This window comes from Montipora capricornis, chromosome 9 (assembly GCF_036669925.1).
Source record: "Montipora capricornis isolate CH-2021 chromosome 9, ASM3666992v2, whole genome shotgun sequence".
Classification (NCBI taxonomy): Eukaryota; Metazoa; Cnidaria; class Anthozoa; order Scleractinia; family Acroporidae; genus Montipora; species Montipora capricornis.
Window position 1 is genome coordinate 4,470,136 of NC_090891.1, and position 20,000 is coordinate 4,490,135.

Below are 20,000 nucleotides of genomic sequence, written 5' to 3' on the forward strand. Positions count from 1 at the left end.
CGAGGTCCATGCACTACTGGTGTTGCTTTGGGGTCAATCTTGATGGAGTAAGTTCCAGGCATGGCTCCTGATGCACTTAGTAAATCTGGATACTGGTTGAGTAGCTCCTTTAAGCTTGGATCTACATGTTCCTGTAGATTATGTACCCGCTGAACCAGGTTGAGGGCTTGACAAACTTCACCTGACAATATTGGCTTCTGCTCACTATCTATGACATAGAAGTTCACATTTAACTCCCTGTCCTTAAATCTTACGGGAAGAGTGACGTAGCCCTTTGGTGTGATTCGGTGTTGGCTGTATGACACCAGGGTCTTCTTGGTTTGTTTGATCAGGGCCCTGGGTGCTACTTGCTTGAGATGAGTAGTGTTGATAACACTTGCATAGGCACCAGTGTCGAGTTGACAGTGCAGAGTACTGTTACCCACTTCTACCACCGCCCACCATTCATCACTTTCACTGGTTTTTGTTTTGTCACGGATGCCATTCATTTCCAGGCTTGCTACATGAAGTAGTTGCACATCACTTTCAGGACCCTCCTCATCACTAGAATAGCCTTCTCCAGGATAGTCCATTTCATTTAGTAAGTTGACATTGCTTTTCTTGCTTCTGCACACATTAGCAAAATGTCCAATTTTCTTACACTTGTTGCACGACTCCTTTCTAGCAGGGCATTTTTCATGTGGCTTGTGGGCATTGTATCCACATCTATCACATTTTGGAACTTGCACATTTTTCTCCTTTGGTACCTTGTTTTTGGGCTTTTTGGACGAGCCCCCCTTCCATGCAAGTTTATTGACCTCCACCTTAGGGTCTTCGCCAGACATCACTTGCATTCCATCCTTAGTCGCTTCGAACATCCGACCGATATCGATTGCCATTTCAAGGATGAGGTTTTAACTTTTCTCCAAGCAGCGTTGCCTGACTCGCTCGTCCAGAGATTTGCATGCGATGGCGTTCCGAATCAATTTATTCGACTCAGTCATGTCCAGACCACGCGCCAGGAGCTTAAGATCGGTGACAAAGGAGTCAAAGGTTTCTCCTTGTAACTGACGTCTTCGGTCAAATTTAACTGCTGCCATAATCGGGTTCTTCTTGGCTTCGAGGTGTGCTTTGAACTTTCCGACGACTCTTTCGAGTATGTCTCTCTCATTTACATCTTGAGCACTTTCTCCTGTTCCAACACGAACAGTTTCCCACTGGAAGGTAATGTAAATTTCCCGGCCTTTGTCGCCGACTAAGCTCATAAGGTTGCATATTTTCTCCTTCTCTTTTCATTTTCTGATCGTTCCTCCAAACGTGAATTCGCAGTGTTGATAGAACCTTTCCCATTCTTTACTCAGGTCTGCAGCAGCCCAGTTCATAGTTGGCCATTTGTACGACGAATTTGCGTATCCTTCGGCCATGCTCGGTTCAGTGGCGTTCGTTATCCTCTATTCTGACACCATGGTTGATACACTCTTACAACACAGACGCCATGTTGGATCAACAACTGACCGCGTGGTTTATTCTGATTGGTTAACAAACAATAACTGAATAATCGAACAACTAGAGATCCTGAGCCAGCGGTATCGCCATACATAATTGCCATACATAACATTTAGAACATAAGTGCAAAATTCTTGTCACTGTCGAGGCACATCAAAAAACAGTTAGGGAAGGGGAGTAAAAAAACTTCTTGTTCGCTCGCATTTTAAGGCCAAACGAACCAGCAACAGATCGATTATTTCTGTCCAAAAAGAATACAGATGATTGTCATTTAATTCCAGTTAACAATAAAAATTCGAGTTTCATTCCTGAACAAAGGAAAAACAACTAAACCACGTTTTAGAAATATGCATCCACTTGAAATAACTCATCCGTAGAAATAACAAACGGTTTAGTGTCCAAGAAAAGAATTTGTGGAGTAACTTCTCCCACCAACTTTAAGCTATTACTGGTGTACCGTTTTGTCGTTCTCGTTCTCGTTCTCGTTCTCTTTCTCTCTTCTTTCGTTTCTGTTCTTCTGACATAGGCCGTCCGGGCATCTTGCAACCTTAGTAGATTGAAATTAAAAATCTTAAGACTGCAATTCAGAGCAAAAAGCAGCCCTAAACAAATGAAAAATAAACGCTCAGCTTTAAGTTTATGTCCCTCCAATGCTTGACTTGAATAACTACAACTATATTATGTTAAACCTGGATTGAAACCAGCGAAAAATGCAAGAAAAATATATTTTCCAAACCGTACCTGAACACGAATAGCATTGACTGTCAAGAGCTTTGATGACGTAGCATGGCTGTGTAGTCGCGTCGAGCCACAGAAAGAGTGCAAAAAATTAAGGCTCGTTCAGGTGTGAGTGTGAGTGTCTGAACGCCAATGGCTTGAGCCTGCGATCCAGTCAACAACCAGTCGCGGGTGAGCGGTCAACTTCAAGAAAACAGCTGACCTCGGTAAGGTCTAATTTGAGCCCGTGATATGTGTTATAACTGGTCAATCATGTACATAGTATATCAAGAGCTGGAATACAGAACAGCTTACCGAACCAAACCTGAACAGAAAAGAGAACTACACTGTCTGAGCCCTACTACACAAGCGCACCGAACCTAGGACCCCGGATATAATATCTCCCCCTTCAAGGGAAGCAGTCACTTAATCTCAACTGAACAACTGTTGTTTTCAACAACATTAAGGTCAGCTAGTGTTTTCACTTTAGTTCATAATCTCGCAAATAGATAGGTGGACCCCGATTGGTCCTTGTGGGATAGCATTTTTTCATATTAGTAGGTACGGAAATGTCACATGAAGAACTTGAATGAGCTCTGAAAGTATCATCACCAGTGACAGTTTCTGGAATGTCCAACTGGGAACTAGGCAGAGTTGTCATAGCAGTGTCAAGATCTGAATGAGGCTTGGAAACTCTCAGTGTTCGGCTGTCCACAGGAGAAGGTTGACAGCTACCAGCCAATGGAATTTCATCTGACATCGAAGGAAGGTCATCCACCCCTGAGGTATCCATACGAGAAGGCATCTCAGGCAGCTGATCAATCACTGAGTCATTGGTCGATGGAACTACACCTACAGGTCGGCTAAGGAGTTGATCAACATGCCGTTTCCACAAAGAACGGGACACATCAACTACGTAATGTCGTGAACCAAGAAGTTCAGTAATAACACCTTGCATCCATTTCTCTCCCCTCCCATAATTACGTGCTAGGACAGGATCACCTGCATTGAACTGGCGGAGGCCTCTTTTTGCAGTGCGACTTATCATGGTCTTATATTGACGAGCTTCAACATGTTTTTTAACAGAAGGAGTCAGTAAATCCAGACGTGTACGCAATCTCCTACCCATCACGAGCAGTGAAGGAGGTTCACCTGTAGTAGAATGTGGAGTGTTTCGATAAACCAACAAGTATTTGGCAATTACAGCCGACACATCCGTTTGAGTGGCCTGGGCTTGTTTTATTGCAGACTTCAAAATCTGTACCACTCGTTCAGCCTGACCATTGGTGGATGGTTCGTAAGGTGCAGATGTACGATGCATAATGCCATTGTTAGCAGAAAACTGTTCAAATTCTGTTGAACTGAACTGTGACCCATTGTCAGAAACAAGAATTTCTGGAAGACCATGCCTACTGAAAATGTCACGTAATGCAGTGATGGTCGCTGAGGATGTAGTACTGGTCATTTTCACCACCTCCGGGTATTTGCTGTATGCATCAACAACAACAAGGTAAGTACACCCACCTATTGGTCCAGCAAAATCTGCATGAATACAGGACCATGGCCATGCTGGGAAGATCCAGGGATGAATTTGAACTGTAGGGGGTGCTGATCTCAGAGACTGGCAGGTGGTACGCCAGGAAACAGTTCTTTCAATATGTGAGTCGATGCTGGGCCACCAAACATAAGACCTGGCCAATGCCTTCACGCGGGAAATTCCAGGATGAGTTTCATGTAATTCTTCCAAAACTTTCTTCTGAAGCGAAGGAGGTACAATAACACGAGTACTAGTGCCCCACAGTATACAGCCCTGTTGGGTAGTCAGCTCATTTCGTTTGCTCTTGTAAGGTACAAGTGTAAGATCCACAACACCAGGCCAGCCACTAATAATATAAGTGTACACTTTGGACAGCACTGGATCGACTTGGGTCTCTTTCTTGATCATCTGACTGGTCACATTGGTTACAACCTCAGAATCCAAGAAGTAGCATTCAACATTCTCACACTTGGGTGACCATGTCTGAGGTGAAGGAAGACGGGACATGCTGTCTGCATCAGCATGTGCAACAGTGCTCCGGTACTCAATGTTGTAGTTGTATGAAGCCAGGATAAAGGCCCACCTTTGAAGTCGAGCTGCAGAATGAGCAGGAATAGGTTTATGTGGTCCAAAAAGAGTTAGCAGTGGTCGATGATCTGCTAAAAACAAATACAAATACTGGCGGAATCATTTCAATCCAAAAATGATACTCAGAGCCTCCTTTTCCAATTGGGAGTAGTTTTGTTGGGCACTTGTCAAAGTACAAGAAGCAAAGGCCACGGGTGGGAATTACCCACCAATCTTGTGAGACAGAACTGCTCCTGCACCGTAAGATGAACCATCACATGAAAGGAACAGGGCCAGAGTGTGATCATAGTGTACTAATTTCTGAGAATTCAGTAACAAGTTCTTTGCTGAATTAAATGCATCTTCTTCAATTTTGCACCATCTCCAAGCGGTATCTTTCTTGTGCTGATTGTGAAGAGGTGCCAGTACAGTGGAATGATGTGGCATGAACCTTGAATAGAACATTATAAGTCCCAGAAAAGACTTTAATGTGGTAATATCCGTAGGCCTTGGAGCATCACGGATGGCTGCAAGTTTATCGTCGGTAGGATGTAAGCCCTCTCCATCGAGCTTGTCACCTAGGTAAACTACTGATTGCTGAAGGAATTTGCACTTGGTCTTGTTCAGTTTGAAACCTGCAGAACGAAGACGTTCCAGCACAAGAGAGAGGGTGCGAAGGTGATCTTCTGGGTCAGTTCCAGCTACAAGAATATCATCCAAACGACTTACAGCTTTGGGAATGTCAGACAGCAAACTGTCCATGATTCTCTGAAAAATAGCTGGACCAGAATGAGTTCCATTTGGTAGTCTTTTAAATGCAAACAAACCAATGTGAGTATTAATTATCAGATGGGACTGTGATTCTTCTGCAATTGGTATTTGGTGATAGGCCTGCTTAATGTCTAGAACACTAAACACAGTACATCCTCTCAAGGCTGAATGCATGTCCTCAATCTGCGGCATAGGGTAGGTCTCGACATTAGCACATGCATTGTGTGTTATGCTAAAATCTCTGCATACACGGACTTCATCACTGTCTTTCTTTCCAACTACTACAATAGGGGCAGCACTAACAGCAGTAGTAACTCTGTCAATAACGCCATCTTTTTCCATTTTCAACAAGGTACTCTCCGCTTTTGATTGCAAAGCATAAGGAACTGGTCTTGCTTTGTGAAATTTGGCCCCTTGACTTTCATTTAACACAACAGGCTTACCAGTATAACACCCCAGTTCAGGTTGATACAATTCACTATACTGCTCAAGGACAGAATTTAATGTCTGATCTCCAGAGGTAGCTGGAATTGTAGACAAATCAGATGGCAAAGTTCCAACATTATTCAAACCTGGCAGGTTTTGCCAATCCAACTTGATATGCATAAGCCAATTTCGTCCAAACAATGCACAGGATCCTTCTTTCACAATAAATAAGGGTAATGAATACTGGGATCCCGAGTACTCAACATTCACACAAGCCTCTCCTAAAGGGCGCACAGTTTCACCGGAATAACATTTGTAGGATTAATTTTGACATCAGGACAAACTTCTTTAATGAAACTGATTGGAGCAAGAGACAAAGCGGAACCAGTGTCTAACTGCATTCAACAATTAGTGTTTTCAATCTTCAGCTGCACAGAATTTTCAGATCTAAACATAGTGTTGACGTCATAAACCACATAAAGTTCGTCGTTCTCACATACCGGTTCTTGTGCAAGTTCTTCTTCAGAACACATGGTGTTAATACCACCCTTTTTGCAAACTGGAGCAATATGGCCCTTTATGTTACAGTTCCGGCATACAGCATTTCTAAATTTGCATTTAGGCCTTAAGTGATCTGGGCTACCACATGAGAAGTAAGTACAAGAAGTCGCCGGTGACAAATTCGAAGGTTGACGAGCACCTTGTTGCAAACCAAACTGTAAACCTGTATATCCACGAGAAGAAGGAGAAAAAGAATCCCTGGTAACTGAATTCACAGGCTGAGGTAATTGTTGTTGAACTTGCAGTGACTCCTTGGCCGCTATTTCATCAGCAACAGCCACTTGAAGGGCCTCTTGAAACGAGCGATCTTCGCTCAGGATTTTTTTCCGTGTAGCTGGGTTGCGAATGCCACACACAAACTGATCCCGAAGTGAGCGGTTCAAGAATTCACCAAAATTACACGTGGAAGCCAGATGTCTAAGACGGGCACTGTAATTAGAAACACTTTCGTTTTCTTCTTGAAAACAACGGTGAAATCTACACGATTCCGCAACTTCCAGTCGCTTGGGCTTAAAATGTCACTGCATTAAATCACGTAATGCATCAAACGTTTTATCTTTCGGGTTCTCTGGACTGCATAAATCACGAAGAGTTCCATACATGTTCTTACCGATTACCGAAATCATTACAGTGACTTTTTTTCCTGTTGGTCGCTTGAATAACAGCCGCGGTAGCATCAGCAGGATAATGGCCAATACTATTAGCTTCAAAGAATTGTTCCAGTCTTTCGAAATAAGCGGTGAATGTCTCAATCGACTGATCCAACTCCCCGACGGAGCCAAGCAGCGTTGCCGAAGACATGATGAAAACCACAAATGCGCAGGCAACCATGTGCACGAATGTATTGAAGAAATGAACACAGAATAAAATCATACAAAGAAGAATAAGGATATCACAACGAAATCGGAGAGAATCCTATCCTCGTCGCCAAAATGTTATAACTGGTGAATCATGTACATAGTATATCAAGAGCTGGAATACAGAACAGCTTACAGAACCGAACCTGAACAGAAAACAGAACTACACTTTCTGAGCCCTACTACGCAAGCGCACCGAACGTAGGACCCCGGATATAACAATATGGTCACGTGATACTGGTCAGCGGATACCTTGTTTTGAAAGGTGTCAATTGACCATAACATTGATGTCCAATATTAAAGATATATGCTGTAAACTAGCTATAGTGTAAATAAATCTTATTCGATGGTTTAACATATAATACGCTCAGATATTTTACGAGGTGCGTAGTATTTTTCGGAGCCCCGCAGGGGTGAGGAAAAATACCAGCAATGAGAAAAATGTCCGCGAGTATTATATGTTAAACCATCGAATGAGAGATTTATTATTCCACTACACAGAAAGGTGTTATTTTGCTTCAATTTTATTTCGTAAGTGTGTTTCTAAAAAAAATGCATCATCTGTCCTTCAGGGTGCTTGCGAACAATGTAAATGGCTCAGAAAGCCAGCCAAATGTCCTTTCTTTGATTATAGCGGAGCTCCGCGCGCGCCGAGCACCATTGTTAAGAAAATATGGTAACCCATCGATGCAAGAAAATTGGGTTTTATAGCCATGACGTCATGACCGTCCGTACGTCGGTCCGTCCACCCCTTCATGCATGCCAATGTGACCAGTATTGTGCTAGTTTACAGCATACATCTTTGATATTGGACATCTATCTTTTGATTAATTGACACCTGTCAGAACAAGGTATCTGCTGACCAGTATCACATGAACATATCGCGGGCTTAAGCTTAAGCTCACCGAGGTCAGCTGTTTTTTGAAGTTGACTGCTGACCAGGTACTTTTTTTCCAAGGCTCAACCTAAGTGAACTCACCTGAACATAAGCAAGGCTTCATTTTTCGCCTGCTTTCTGTGGCTCGACGCGGCCACAAGGCCATACTATATATCAACGAAAGTTCTTACACAGTCAAACGCTTTTCGTGTTCAGGTGGAAAACGGTTTGGAAGATGTTTTCTTTCTGCATTTTTCGCTAGTTTCAATCCAGTTTGACATATCGTGATATCTGTGGTCCACACTGGTGGTTACGCAGTTATTCAAGTCAAGCATCGGCGGAATGTAAACTTAAAGCTGAGTGTTTATTTTTAATTTGCTTAGAGCCGCGTTTTTCTTTGTATTTCAATTTTTGGCATATCTTTAGAAGCTCTGATAAGCTTACATGATGTCTAGAACAGAAACGAAAGGAGTGAGCGAAAACGAAGAACGACAACGACAAAACAGAATACCAGTAATAGCTCATACTTAGCACACAAATTCTTTCCTTGGGCACTAAACCGTTTGTTATTTTTACGGATGCGTTATTTAAAGTGGATGGGTATTTTTAAAAGGTGGTTTAATCGGTTCTTCCTTTTTTCAGGAATGAAAATCGAATTTTTATAGTCAACTGGAATGAAATAACAATTATCTGTACTCTTTTGGACATAAAGAAAAAGTTGATTTGTTTGTTTGTTTGTTTTCCTCTGAAGTGCGAGCGAACAAGTGCTTTTTTAATCCGTTTGCCCAACTAATTTTCGTTGTGCCTCGACAGTGACAAGAAAATTTTGCCCTTCCGTAATAAACAAGTATTCGAGTTCGGGGAAAATCTCAGTAGCTTGTGTTTTCAGAAGTTTGTTTAGAGCACCCAAATGTTATTTAAGTGTTGGCGCAGATCGTGTTTGAAGTTCGTCCTTTCTTGGTTGCATTGCCACAGGTTGCCGATTCTTGTACCAAGCTAACCTGGCGTGTTTCAATGTAATACATCAAAATGTGAATGATCTTGTTTTCAGAGATAAAGTGGAATAAAGTACATCAGTAAAACTCTTATTTGACCCTGAACTGACAAAGTTGTTGTTATGGCTTCTAATTTTAGCATGATTCCTTGATTCGCTCCTACGTTTGAGGCAAGATCACGCCAAGACCCTGTAGATTTTTAGACTTTGATCCGTACTAGCTGCTCGATAATCTTTGAAGTAGTCGACTGTCTGCGTGATGACTACAAGCTGGATCAACTTTCCTTCCGATATGTTGAAGCTCTGGTTCAGCAATAGTGATATCTTCTCGCAAAAGCTCCTCGCCCAATCTGGCAGCCCTTCTTTGCTGAATTGCCGTTTCCCGTGCTCGTCTCTGCATAAGACTGGGTCCAGTTCCAGGCCGGCTTGGTACCTTCATATTCTGTTTCAAGTAGAACACGATCACGGACGTGACATTCTGCAGCATCCAGGAGGGTCATGTTTTCTTGGTCTCTATGTGCCCAACTGGCGTGTGTAACCTCTGCCTGGTTCATCTTGGGTGCACCACCCCATGGCGCAAATGCTGGAAAGATGAATGTTCGGCGGTCATCCCCCGGTCATCCAGGTAATTCAATGTTTCCTTTCTTCAGGTGTTTCGTCAATGAATTTGGTTAAATCTTTCTTAGCTGAATAGTAAGCAGGAGGCTTTGCAGCGGAAAGAAGGGCGTCACAAAGCTTCGTAAACTTCTGTCTTGTTTCTTCACTTCGTTGGGGAGCTTTCGGCACTTGTTGGAGTCTGGCAGCGCTAGAAAAAGTAATTCAGTATTAACTCTATTTAGACCAAGCTATGTCGTCTTTTGCGAATGAGGGGATTGTTGACTGTTGAAAAGGCGATACTAAGGAGGTTTTTTTTAACTTAGATGTAATGGCGCAGTAACACGGTTTACATTTTAGTCTTAACAGAAAACACGTGAGCTAAAATTCCCACATGCAGAGGCGGAAGGCCTTTTTTGGAGGGCGGGGGGGGGAAAAGATAGTTTACAAAAAAGATTCCCTCACACGGAAACAAAAACCAAACAAAGGAAAAAATAACTTGAGGTGCACAAGGAAAAATTAAGGTAAATTAAAAAGGTCCATTATTGAGAATAGAACTTTTCACGGTTTCTGACGCCAACTTGGTTGGGGACAAACACGGAGAAAATTACAGTAAATGTATGGGAAACGTAGGGAATCTAATAATAAAATACTTCGCGGAAAATTTGAATTCCAAAATATTATGAATCAAAAACGCATGATACCGTGTAAAATAGTTTACTGAAAAAAAAATTTAGGAACTTAACCTTGCTATGAAAGCGGCAATTCATTTGTCTGCCTTAACCTTCACAGAAAAATTTACATACCTTGAATGACCACCCGGGGGGGGGGGGGGTACTCCCTTGTATGGGCGATATAGGTCTGTTCGGGTCCAAATGGTTTTTCAGCCGTTTTGGTCATAAATAGGGTATCAATTTGAGCCATTTTGCCGCCATTCAAGGGTCAGGTCATAAATGGGGTTAGGGTTTTGGGAAGAGAGCCATACGCCCCTGTCCAATTTTTTTGGGGAAAACCCTATCTTCCTCAAATAATTGGGCATTATCGTGTTTGCCACTCAACCAAGATTGCATTAGAGACCGTGGAAAGTCTATTCACTTCAAAGTGTAAGTCCAAATGCTTAACATTGGTATTTTGTTTCAATAAATAATCACCGCTCTAAGTCTTTGGTTCCATTCGCAGGTCACTGACTATCCCATTGAAATTTGAATCATCAAAGACGTGGCATTATCTCAGTTACCTGAGCGGAATATTTTAAAGCAAGCACTGAAGCTGAAATTCACAAGCTTATTTTAGTGATTCAACGCAAGGAAGCGTCTTTGTAATACTTGAATACGAGTTGAACTAAACTTATTAATACTGCCGGGATAATGGAATACGGCTGCAGTTAGCATGTAAAAACGGTCAGTATAAAACGTGGACTGCGGACTGCAGACCCGGTATAAAACGCGGACTGCGGACTAGGTATGAAGTAGGGCCTGAGTTTTCAACAATGGAGTCTACAACAAAACTAGGTTTGTACTGGCCCAGATACAGATTTTGAAAAAGGCCTTGGGTACTCTTATTCCGTGTCAAAACATTGTCACGTACACAGAAATGCTCAGTTACAACATCGACTGGGCTAGAGAAAGTAAGGCCCTGTTTACAAGCAGGTAGGGTAACCCTACTGCTAGGGTATGGTTACCCTAGTAGAAGGGTCAAAGATAGCCCGGGTTTACAAGCAAAATCTCACAGGTAAGGTTACCCTACCAACCGGGACAACTTTGCGTGCTTGGTAACCGCCAGCATCGCAAACACAATGAAAACTACTAAAAAGTTTTCCCGGGCAGGCGAGTTGTCCCTACGAGAGCGTTTACAAGGCAGCTAGAGCTAGGGTACCCTAGCACTCAGATAGGGTTACCCTAGCGCCAGGGTAACCCTAGCTGCCTTGTAAACACGTCATTGAAACAGGGCCTGAGAGTAAAAAATTTATCTCAAAATTGTAAATTTACTCCACGGATTTAAAAGGAAAAGGAAGGGAAGGAACTTTATTTATGTGTCTAGTCGTTCTAGCGCTGGAGCACTTATTGGGGACACTGTAAACTGAAATCAACAATTAACGCATAAGAAGTTAAGCACTAGAGTGGAAAAATTGTTATGGGGAAGAACGGAAACAATTTTGGCATAAACTTTAACTTTATGTATATTTCCATCTTTTATATTAATCTGACTGTTGTTGTCGTAGTTCGAGCCAGGATGGACGGATGGATTCAACACACATGTAGAGTGTTTTGGCTCGTCACGCAATCGTTACTTCCAAAGTCTGCGTAAGAGGCTTCAGATAAAGTCGGTAGTGTGTACGCGTAAATCAGGACACAGACTATAACAGTTGTTCTCTTGGTCGAGTGCTGTTTACAGACGGACCCGTGCGACAATGAGGTGAACAAAAAGTTGTATCAATCGCAAAAAAGTATTTATTTTGCGAATAGATCGAGATCCCCGTCAGAACATCACAGTGGAATCTGTTCAGAAGATATGTCATGTGCCCTGTCAATCGATATAGACAAGGCACATGACGTCATGTGCACGGAATGTGCATAAGTGAATATTTCTGAATTTTTCGTGGGAAAATAAGAAGGCTTGTAGATGGGGTCAAGATAGTTTTGTTTTCGCTTTGCGTGGTGTTCGATATATATATATCCACACTTCCAGTTAGTTTTGCATGGTCTCGGATCAAAACAAAACTCTGTTGAAATCATCTCCGTCAAATTTCTCGATTTTCAAACGTAAAGCTGGTGACCCGCGAAGGATTTCATAAATTACTTTCGTGTCTTACCTCTGATAAATACAACATACAAACGTTTTGCAGTTTCAACGAAAACCTTCAGTGAGCTATTGATCGTCGTTTTGAGAAGCCTAGAAATATCCAGTTTAACCCTATGGTTGATAATTATGGCGCGAAACATTTTTTCCACCATTCTCATGTCGGACTTCATTTCAGGTCGTTAGCCTATTGCTATTTCTTTGCTCTGTGCCTTTTTCACAGTGTTTTGTGTTCAGTTTGCATTTTATAATTACCTGGTCCACTTTTTATACCCGGTCCGCAGTCCGGGTCCGCAGTCCTTGTTTTATACTGATGGCATGTAAAATGAAACGAATACCTCGTGGCCATCCTCTCGTTCAATATCCATTGAGCCGCCCGCTTCGCACAGCAGCAGCAGTGGATTTCCTTCCCTCAAACAGACGACGATGGAATTCGACTACAATTAACTGGTTTCCCATGTACATTAACGTTCCACAACAATTCTGATGTAAGAATGTTCAACTCACCGGCGTATCCTCCATGACGAAGGCTGCTACTGCAAGGCTTTTGGCAAAGACGGGCATTTCAGCTATTTTTAAGCAATCATACTTGAGCATTCCCACGCTACCAAACGAACAACCGAACAGTCGCTACGAGGCGGATGCACGACGGCTGATCCTTAGCTTTCATGAAATCAATACATCATGACCAAACATGAAGACAAAAATCCCATGAGATGTTTTCTAGAAAATGACTCTTAAGTTTGGTTCCAGCCATGACACAGCTTTTTCGTGTTTCCCAAAAGTTGATCAGTTGTTCTTTTCTTTTACTTGAAATGCCGACAAAAAGCAGTAGATCATTATATCGAAGTTGTTGGGTAACGTGAGTTCCGTTATTCCATTAGCGTGAGTTCCGGAACAAACAAGCGAGTTTAATACAGTTTTATTTTTTGATTAATGCATTCATTCTCGGCAAACGCGCACGCCAATGTTAAGCATGTACTTTCAAGCACTTTCGTTAATGTTTACCGAAATTGTTTGCCGGACCAGAAGGAAAAATGTTTATAGTTAATGGGAGACAGTTTTCCTTTGTTCAACGTTTCATAAAAGGTGTTCGGGGAAAATATTCGTGAGCGGGCAATTGCAAATTTGGACCGAGCACTGAGGGAGCTAATATATATCTTTTTTTATCTTCAAACAAACCTAACCCACAACCCACGACCCACGACTCACGACCCTTGACCCACAACAACTCACGACCCACGACCCACAACTGACGACCCTCGATCCACGACCCACGACCTACGACTCACGACCTACAACCCACGACCCACGACTCACGACCACGACCCACCCACCCATTTAGCCTCACCCTTGCAATACAGAGGCAAAAGCAGCTCTAAACAAATAAAAAGTAAACATAGCTTTAAGTTGATATCCCTCCAATAATTGACTTGAATAACTGCGTAGTCACCAGTGTGGACCACAGCTATCATGATTTATTTCATAGGTACTGAGATTTATCCACGAAAATCACGGTGAATAAAATTCGTACTGAATCTAAATGTAGCCAATCAGGAACACGAACGACAAAATTTCACTGTGAAGAAATATTGTTCGTCCAATCAGCAATGCGAACGAAGAAATTTCACTAGTGATGAATGAACAACGTATGGAATGAAACGTCATCCGACAGCCGTTGCACAAAAACCGCGAGCTTTGAAAAATGGCCGAGGGAAGGTTTGCTTCTGTTTGCTCAGTTCAGGAATTTATTTTAGAACAAGAAAACAGAAATGCCACTCAAAAAACTGAACGAGATGAACGATTGCTTCTCAAACTCATTTATTATTCATGCAGCTGTTACCCAACCAGAGCATCTCATTCTGGTCAGGTGGATGGGTTTAGAAACCCAATGACAAACGAGTTGAAAACCACGGCATGTTTGGAAATATTTTCAAACATGGATGGAAATTTTATTAATCTGCATACCCATAGAGAAAGAAAAACACATGACGATGAACAAGTTTATTTAATCACAAATTTTACAAAACAAACTTTAAACCTATTTAAAGTTAAATTAAAATTATATACTGCTGACGTTAAATGTAAAGGTACAGTTATTAAACTCCCCAAAAATTCTCGCTCAATGGTGGCAACCTCGTCTTTTGGTTCGCTTCCAACCTTGCTGTACACTTCCGACCTAAAATGGCACTACCTACTCCTGCATTTAACTAGACGCACACGTTACCTCGGGATAGCGCTGGCCACACACTTTTGCTCTTCTCAGAGGTCTAAATGTGCACTTTGCCATTTGCTTTGCAAAGCAACGTGTTCATTCAGACCTGACAAACAGCTAGGGAACAACATGACATTGATGAATATTCAAAAATTGTCACAGAGCAGAAAGTAGGTGACAAATTCACATTCCGTACCAAAAACAATACTTCAATTCAGAAAAATTATTGAAATGATAATTTAAACTAATTTTCTTTGTTGGAGAAGAAATTTCAAAAACTCGTGCTTCGGGTTTCATCAGGTTTTCAAATGCTTAAAAACAATAAAACCACTCCACCTGCGGCCTCGTGGTTTCAAATGTTTTCTCGCGTTTGGAAACCTGTTGAAACCCTTGCACTAGTACTTAAACGACTTTTGAAAACGAAAGTGGAAGACAGGAAAATGGAAGTTATTCCAGCGGTTGAGCTGAATGAATACTGAATACATCAACCAATTTATCATCTCCGTCTGCACTAAAGACGTCAATAGGGAGCTTAAGATCTACGACGACGACGTCGGCGAAAACGCCACAAAACAACGATATCATTGGTTAAAAGAGCATAAATAATCGTGCTGCACGTGCAGCACGGATGTTAGCTCATATTTTTGCAGTTCTCTGCGTGACGACGACGTGAAATCACTAAATTTTAGGTTTTGACGACAACGTGAGCATGCAACAGGGAATCTTTCATTCTCTATTTTCAGTCTGAAACCGCTCGTACCAATTTATTTTTAGGATACTTCGCACACATTGTAGGCCGTGAACGAGATGGAATAATCGCAGAAGACTTTTACTAGAGCAAAGTTCTATTTTGAGGTGACGTTTTCGTCGACGTCGCCGTCGTAGATCTTAAAGTCCCTAATGAGTACGAGCCGACTTTCCTTCGAAGTTTAGTGGCTACCTTGGAACGACAACTGAAGAAAAAGGGCTATTCCGTAAGCATAACAAACGACCTGGTATTCGAGAAAATCAGAGAGATTATTTAGTCCAAACAAAAACAACTAAAGAAGTGAGGAAAGGGAAATCAACCTTAAGCGCTGATAGCTTTGACAAGCGGCGAACTAAAAACACTCTTTACTTTGGACTACTTTGGAATATCTGAAGCACAGCAACTGTTGTAAATTTTATTAAATACATTGTCGGTTGGGCGATTTTAAACCATTGTTTATTGCTTTCATCGCCCCACTCCTATTTGTGCGAAATAAATTTGTCTATCAAACACTACCACGAAAAAAAAAACCCTCAGTACCTATGAAATAAACACATTACAGCATGGAAAATGCTTTGTACTATTTTTATTCACTCGTTGTTTCGTATCAGAAAACGAACGAGTTCGTTTTCTGATACTACTCAACTCGTGAATAAAAATCGTACGGCGCATTTTCCATAAAGTAACCTCTATATGTCAAACTGGCTTGAGACCACCTGAACATGAGGTATGTTAAGAAGTATGGCCATGTAGCCGCGTCGAACCACAGAAAGCGCGCAAAAATGAAGCCTCGTTTATGTTTAGGTGAGGTAACCTGGTTTGAGGCTGCGATCCAATAGAAAACCAGTACCTGTGAGTGGTCAACACCCAAAAAACCTCTCAACCTCAATGGGCTCTAAACTTGAGCCAGTGATATGGTCACGTGATACTGGTCAGCACCTACCTTGCACTGGAAGTCCAATCTCAAAGATGTATGCTGTAAACGAGTGTGATACTGGTCACATTGCCATACATTGGGGGGGGGGGGGGAGGGTGGACGCACGGTCGATGACGTCATAGGTAAAACCAACATTCTGGCATCGATGGGTTTCCATATTTAAATGCAGTAGTGGTCGAAGAAAAATTACTGATGACGTGGAAACCGGACAGACAGTTGAACTTCATCCTAATAACTTAACTAGCGAACAAATTCGATGTTACTGGTCATGTCCCACAGTTTATGGCTTTACGGGTTTACTAAAGAAGAGGCCTATGAAGAGTGGAAAGGCCATAGTCAAAGGGAAACGAATAAGCGGAGGTGGTGGCTTTGGCCTTGAGATTCCTTGGGAGTATGTAAAGGAAACCAGTAAAAGCGGAATTCGACGTGGGTTCTGGTTAACCCACCAGAGAGACGTGGTTGCGTTTGAGCTGTGAAAGGATCTGGACACGGTTCGCTTATCTTCCTGACAAAAAATATGCCATTTATTATTGTTATCTAACAATGTGACCGTTAAATAGAGGCGAAATACAATAAAATTAGCCATTTGGGAATCCAAAGGGTGACCGTTTAGTAGAGGTCAAATTTACAGTAAATGTGGGAAGCAAATTTGGGGAAATTGATAGGTGATCGCTTAAAATAGAAGGTGATCCCTTGAAAGAGGGCGCTCGATACTAGAGGTTTGACTGTAGTCTGAACAAATCTGAGCATCGTAAAGCAGATATCTAAAGACCACCTCGTGGTTTTCGTAGTAGTGTAATAGAGTTGAGGAAAGCGTGACACTTGATTAACGTGACCTGTCGAACTACAACTTGATTAGTAGATCATATCTTAGTTACTCGCTTACTACAAATCGAAAGTATTTTTGCTTAACCAAAGGTGCAAATATGCAGTTTACGTGTTGCGTACTACAACGTTTTACATAGGGGAACTAGTCCTTTCTTTTACTAGGATTTCATGTTGGATCCCAAAGGCCTAGCCCCTCAGCATTTACGTATGCATCGATATGTATATGTAAGGCATTATGCTCGCGTTCGAATTAGGATGTTTAGTAGCACAGAAACATCATACTCCCTCCCATATTCCAGAACCCAAATTTCCAAACTTACCAACATTACACGTGTCGTCAGTATAAGGCAATGCTGTGATTTCAAGTGGGCAGTCACACGAGAACACTTCCAGTTCTGATTCACTAACACATGTACCTCCATTGCGACATGGGGATGTAAGGCATGGGAAGAACCTGGCAAGAAACTTAAAAAAACGCACTCTTTTTTAGGTCCAAAGCTAGAACCTTTAAGGGGTTTCTTTGCGGCCCTTTTTTGGAGTGGTCATTCTATGCCTCTCCCTGTAATACTGTGCTTACGCTCGACTAGCATGTGATAATGACTTTATTAAAGTATCAGTCTTATTTTTCTGGGCACAGAAACTCGGTAGGTGAGAAAGTAGCAGCGATGGAATTTTTGTCAGTTTCCGTAAAGGGAATGTATTTATATTATATATATAGCAAGAGTTTTGTACGATAAATCTTGCAAATAAAATTATGTTTTTCTATCACGTGAAGAAAGTGATACGTCCAATCAGCTTCGTGTATAGCATTGTTCACACGTGAAAAATATAACCAATCATCGTTCAGAGTAGAATCACTTAGCCAATCGGAGCAAAGCATTCAAATGGCTTCCGAAAAGTGCGGTCTTGAAATCAGCACCCGCTGGAAGTTTGTTTTTCGAAAACAAGGCTTTGGCTTCCCCTTTTGTTCCTCTGGGTTTAACACAAGATTATTTTATCGAGACGCAATCGAAAACGTAGAAACATTTAACATTTCTATAAACAGTGTAAGTCAAGAGAGTCCAAATTTGTCTTTGCACAGCGTGAAGCGCTGCCATTACTTGATTGAATCTGACAGCCATTAGGGACAAGCGAAAGGATTTTGCATTTGTATTTTCCAGGGAAGTGATATTTAAGCTTATGTAGGCTCTTTGTCAGGCGGTTGATGTTGTTGTCGCCGACACGTAGCACTTATCAGACGCCACATTGGAAGTGGGTGTTATAGTCGGGACCGGGTGACAAAACGACAGGGTGGGGTGGGGGGGGGGGCTGGAATCGGGAAAGAAAAACGGTTTTTCTCTCCCGATATTTCCCGCCCCACCCCGTCGTTTTGTCACACGGGCCAGACTATCTCACGCGCTTCCAATATGGCTACTTGTTCCTGGACAGCAAACAGGATTTGTTTTATTATCAGTACTCGTTTACTTAGATACCAGACTTGAATTTTTCAGTCTCGAAAAACATAATTGATTCCAAGGAAATGTTTAATTCTCGTTAATTCTTCGTTATATGTATAATAAACAAATTACAGCATAGAAACAGCTTTGTAGGGGTTTTTACTCACTTGTTGAGATACTTTGGTTAACAAACGAGTGAGTTTTCCAAAGTATTGTAACGAGTGAATAAAAATCCCTACAAAGCACTTTTTTCTGAAATAATCTATTCTTGGTTTGCATCCACGTGATGAGACGGCCATGTTGGTGTACAAAACAATAGAAAATGGCCCCACAAGTTTTGCATAAGAATAGAGTCAATTTACTTCATTGTTCTGTAGACCAACGTGGCCGCCGTGATGTCAGATGCAAACCAATATTTTACTGAAAAGCTGTGTGGCACTGGCATTCACTTTCTGTACAAACTTTGAAATGCCAAGCACAAAAAGTACACATGCCAATTGGTTGTTCTCTCTGTAGACTAAATACAGCTAAAAATTTAGTGGCCTTTCCCGATCGTGGTTTTATTGCTCAGCCGAGCAGTATTGTTCTTGTCCAAAGGCTCGCCTAGATCAGAGTTTTTCTCTTTACTGGTGTGAGCCATTCCGATACTAGGACTACCTCTTATAGGGATTTGACTGGAATTTCTTATCACAACATCGTTAACGTCAACGTTACACTTGAACGATTGTATCTGCACTTAAGAGCCAATTTCTGTAAATATCGAGAATCCGTAGCCACTCGTCAGATTTCGAATTCTGTTATATTATGCCTAAAAAACACCTATAGTGAGTTATTTTCCAAAATAGTATCCAAAGATATCGAAGCTCTTAATCTTTTTTGAAATCTAGCGCCTTGTCACTTCCGGAGATAGAGTAAAATGGTGCATTTTGTTATCGCAAGTCTACATAAAAGCAATCACTGGGATCAATGCAATTTGGGCATATCGTAACACATTTCTTGGTCTTTCCAAATCATACATTTATTTTGGAAAAGCTGCTAGTAAATATCCGTTCTTGGCTGTTAGAAGTACCCTAGTGCAAACGGTTCAGCGAATGAGTCAATTTATCTGAATTGCACACCCCCCAAAAGCCCACTGGTACATGCAATTGGACGTTGAAACTAGTATTTCGTTGAAGTGCTTTCTTTGTACGATGCTGTGTTAAAATTTCTGAGAGACAGAAACGTGAACTCAATTTTTGCATCGCGACCATTCTTGAAATTAACACGGAACTTGCCTTCTCCGACCCGCAGCCTCGTCAAGAACCGAAACTCTGCCAACGAAAATACTTTTTCCGCTATTCCAAACACCCAAAAGTTACTGTGATAAGATTGCTGGGAATTGATAACCTTCAACTTAAGTTTTGGCAAGGTTAAAGTAGGTGATGAAGTATTGTTTGTTGTGTAACTCTATGCTGATCGGTATGGCGATTTCCAAACGACGTTACACTCGTAGTAAACTGCTTCTTTCTACCAATTATCACCTTTTTTAAAAAGGAATTATTTTCTCTCCTTATTTTCACTCTTTCGACACGTACATTTCTATTGTGGGCTGTACTCGTGTTTTTCAACTAGCGTCTACGCTCCAACAATCCTCGGGTACTGCCAGTTTTAG

The 20,000-nt window shown here is 41.7% G+C and overlaps 1 protein-coding gene across 1 annotated transcript in view; it reads right to left on the reverse strand.

The window, feature by feature from the left end:
• Positions 1-20,000, reverse strand: part of LOC138016418 (stabilin-2-like) — a 64,505-nt gene that overhangs the window by 9,050 nt on the left and 35,455 nt on the right. Inside the window, exon 3 of the mRNA XM_068863561.1 lies at positions 17,234-17,378. Within this exon, the coding sequence (XP_068719662.1) occupies positions 17,234-17,378 (145 nt within the window). The remainder of the gene's footprint in view (positions 1-17,233; positions 17,379-20,000) is intronic.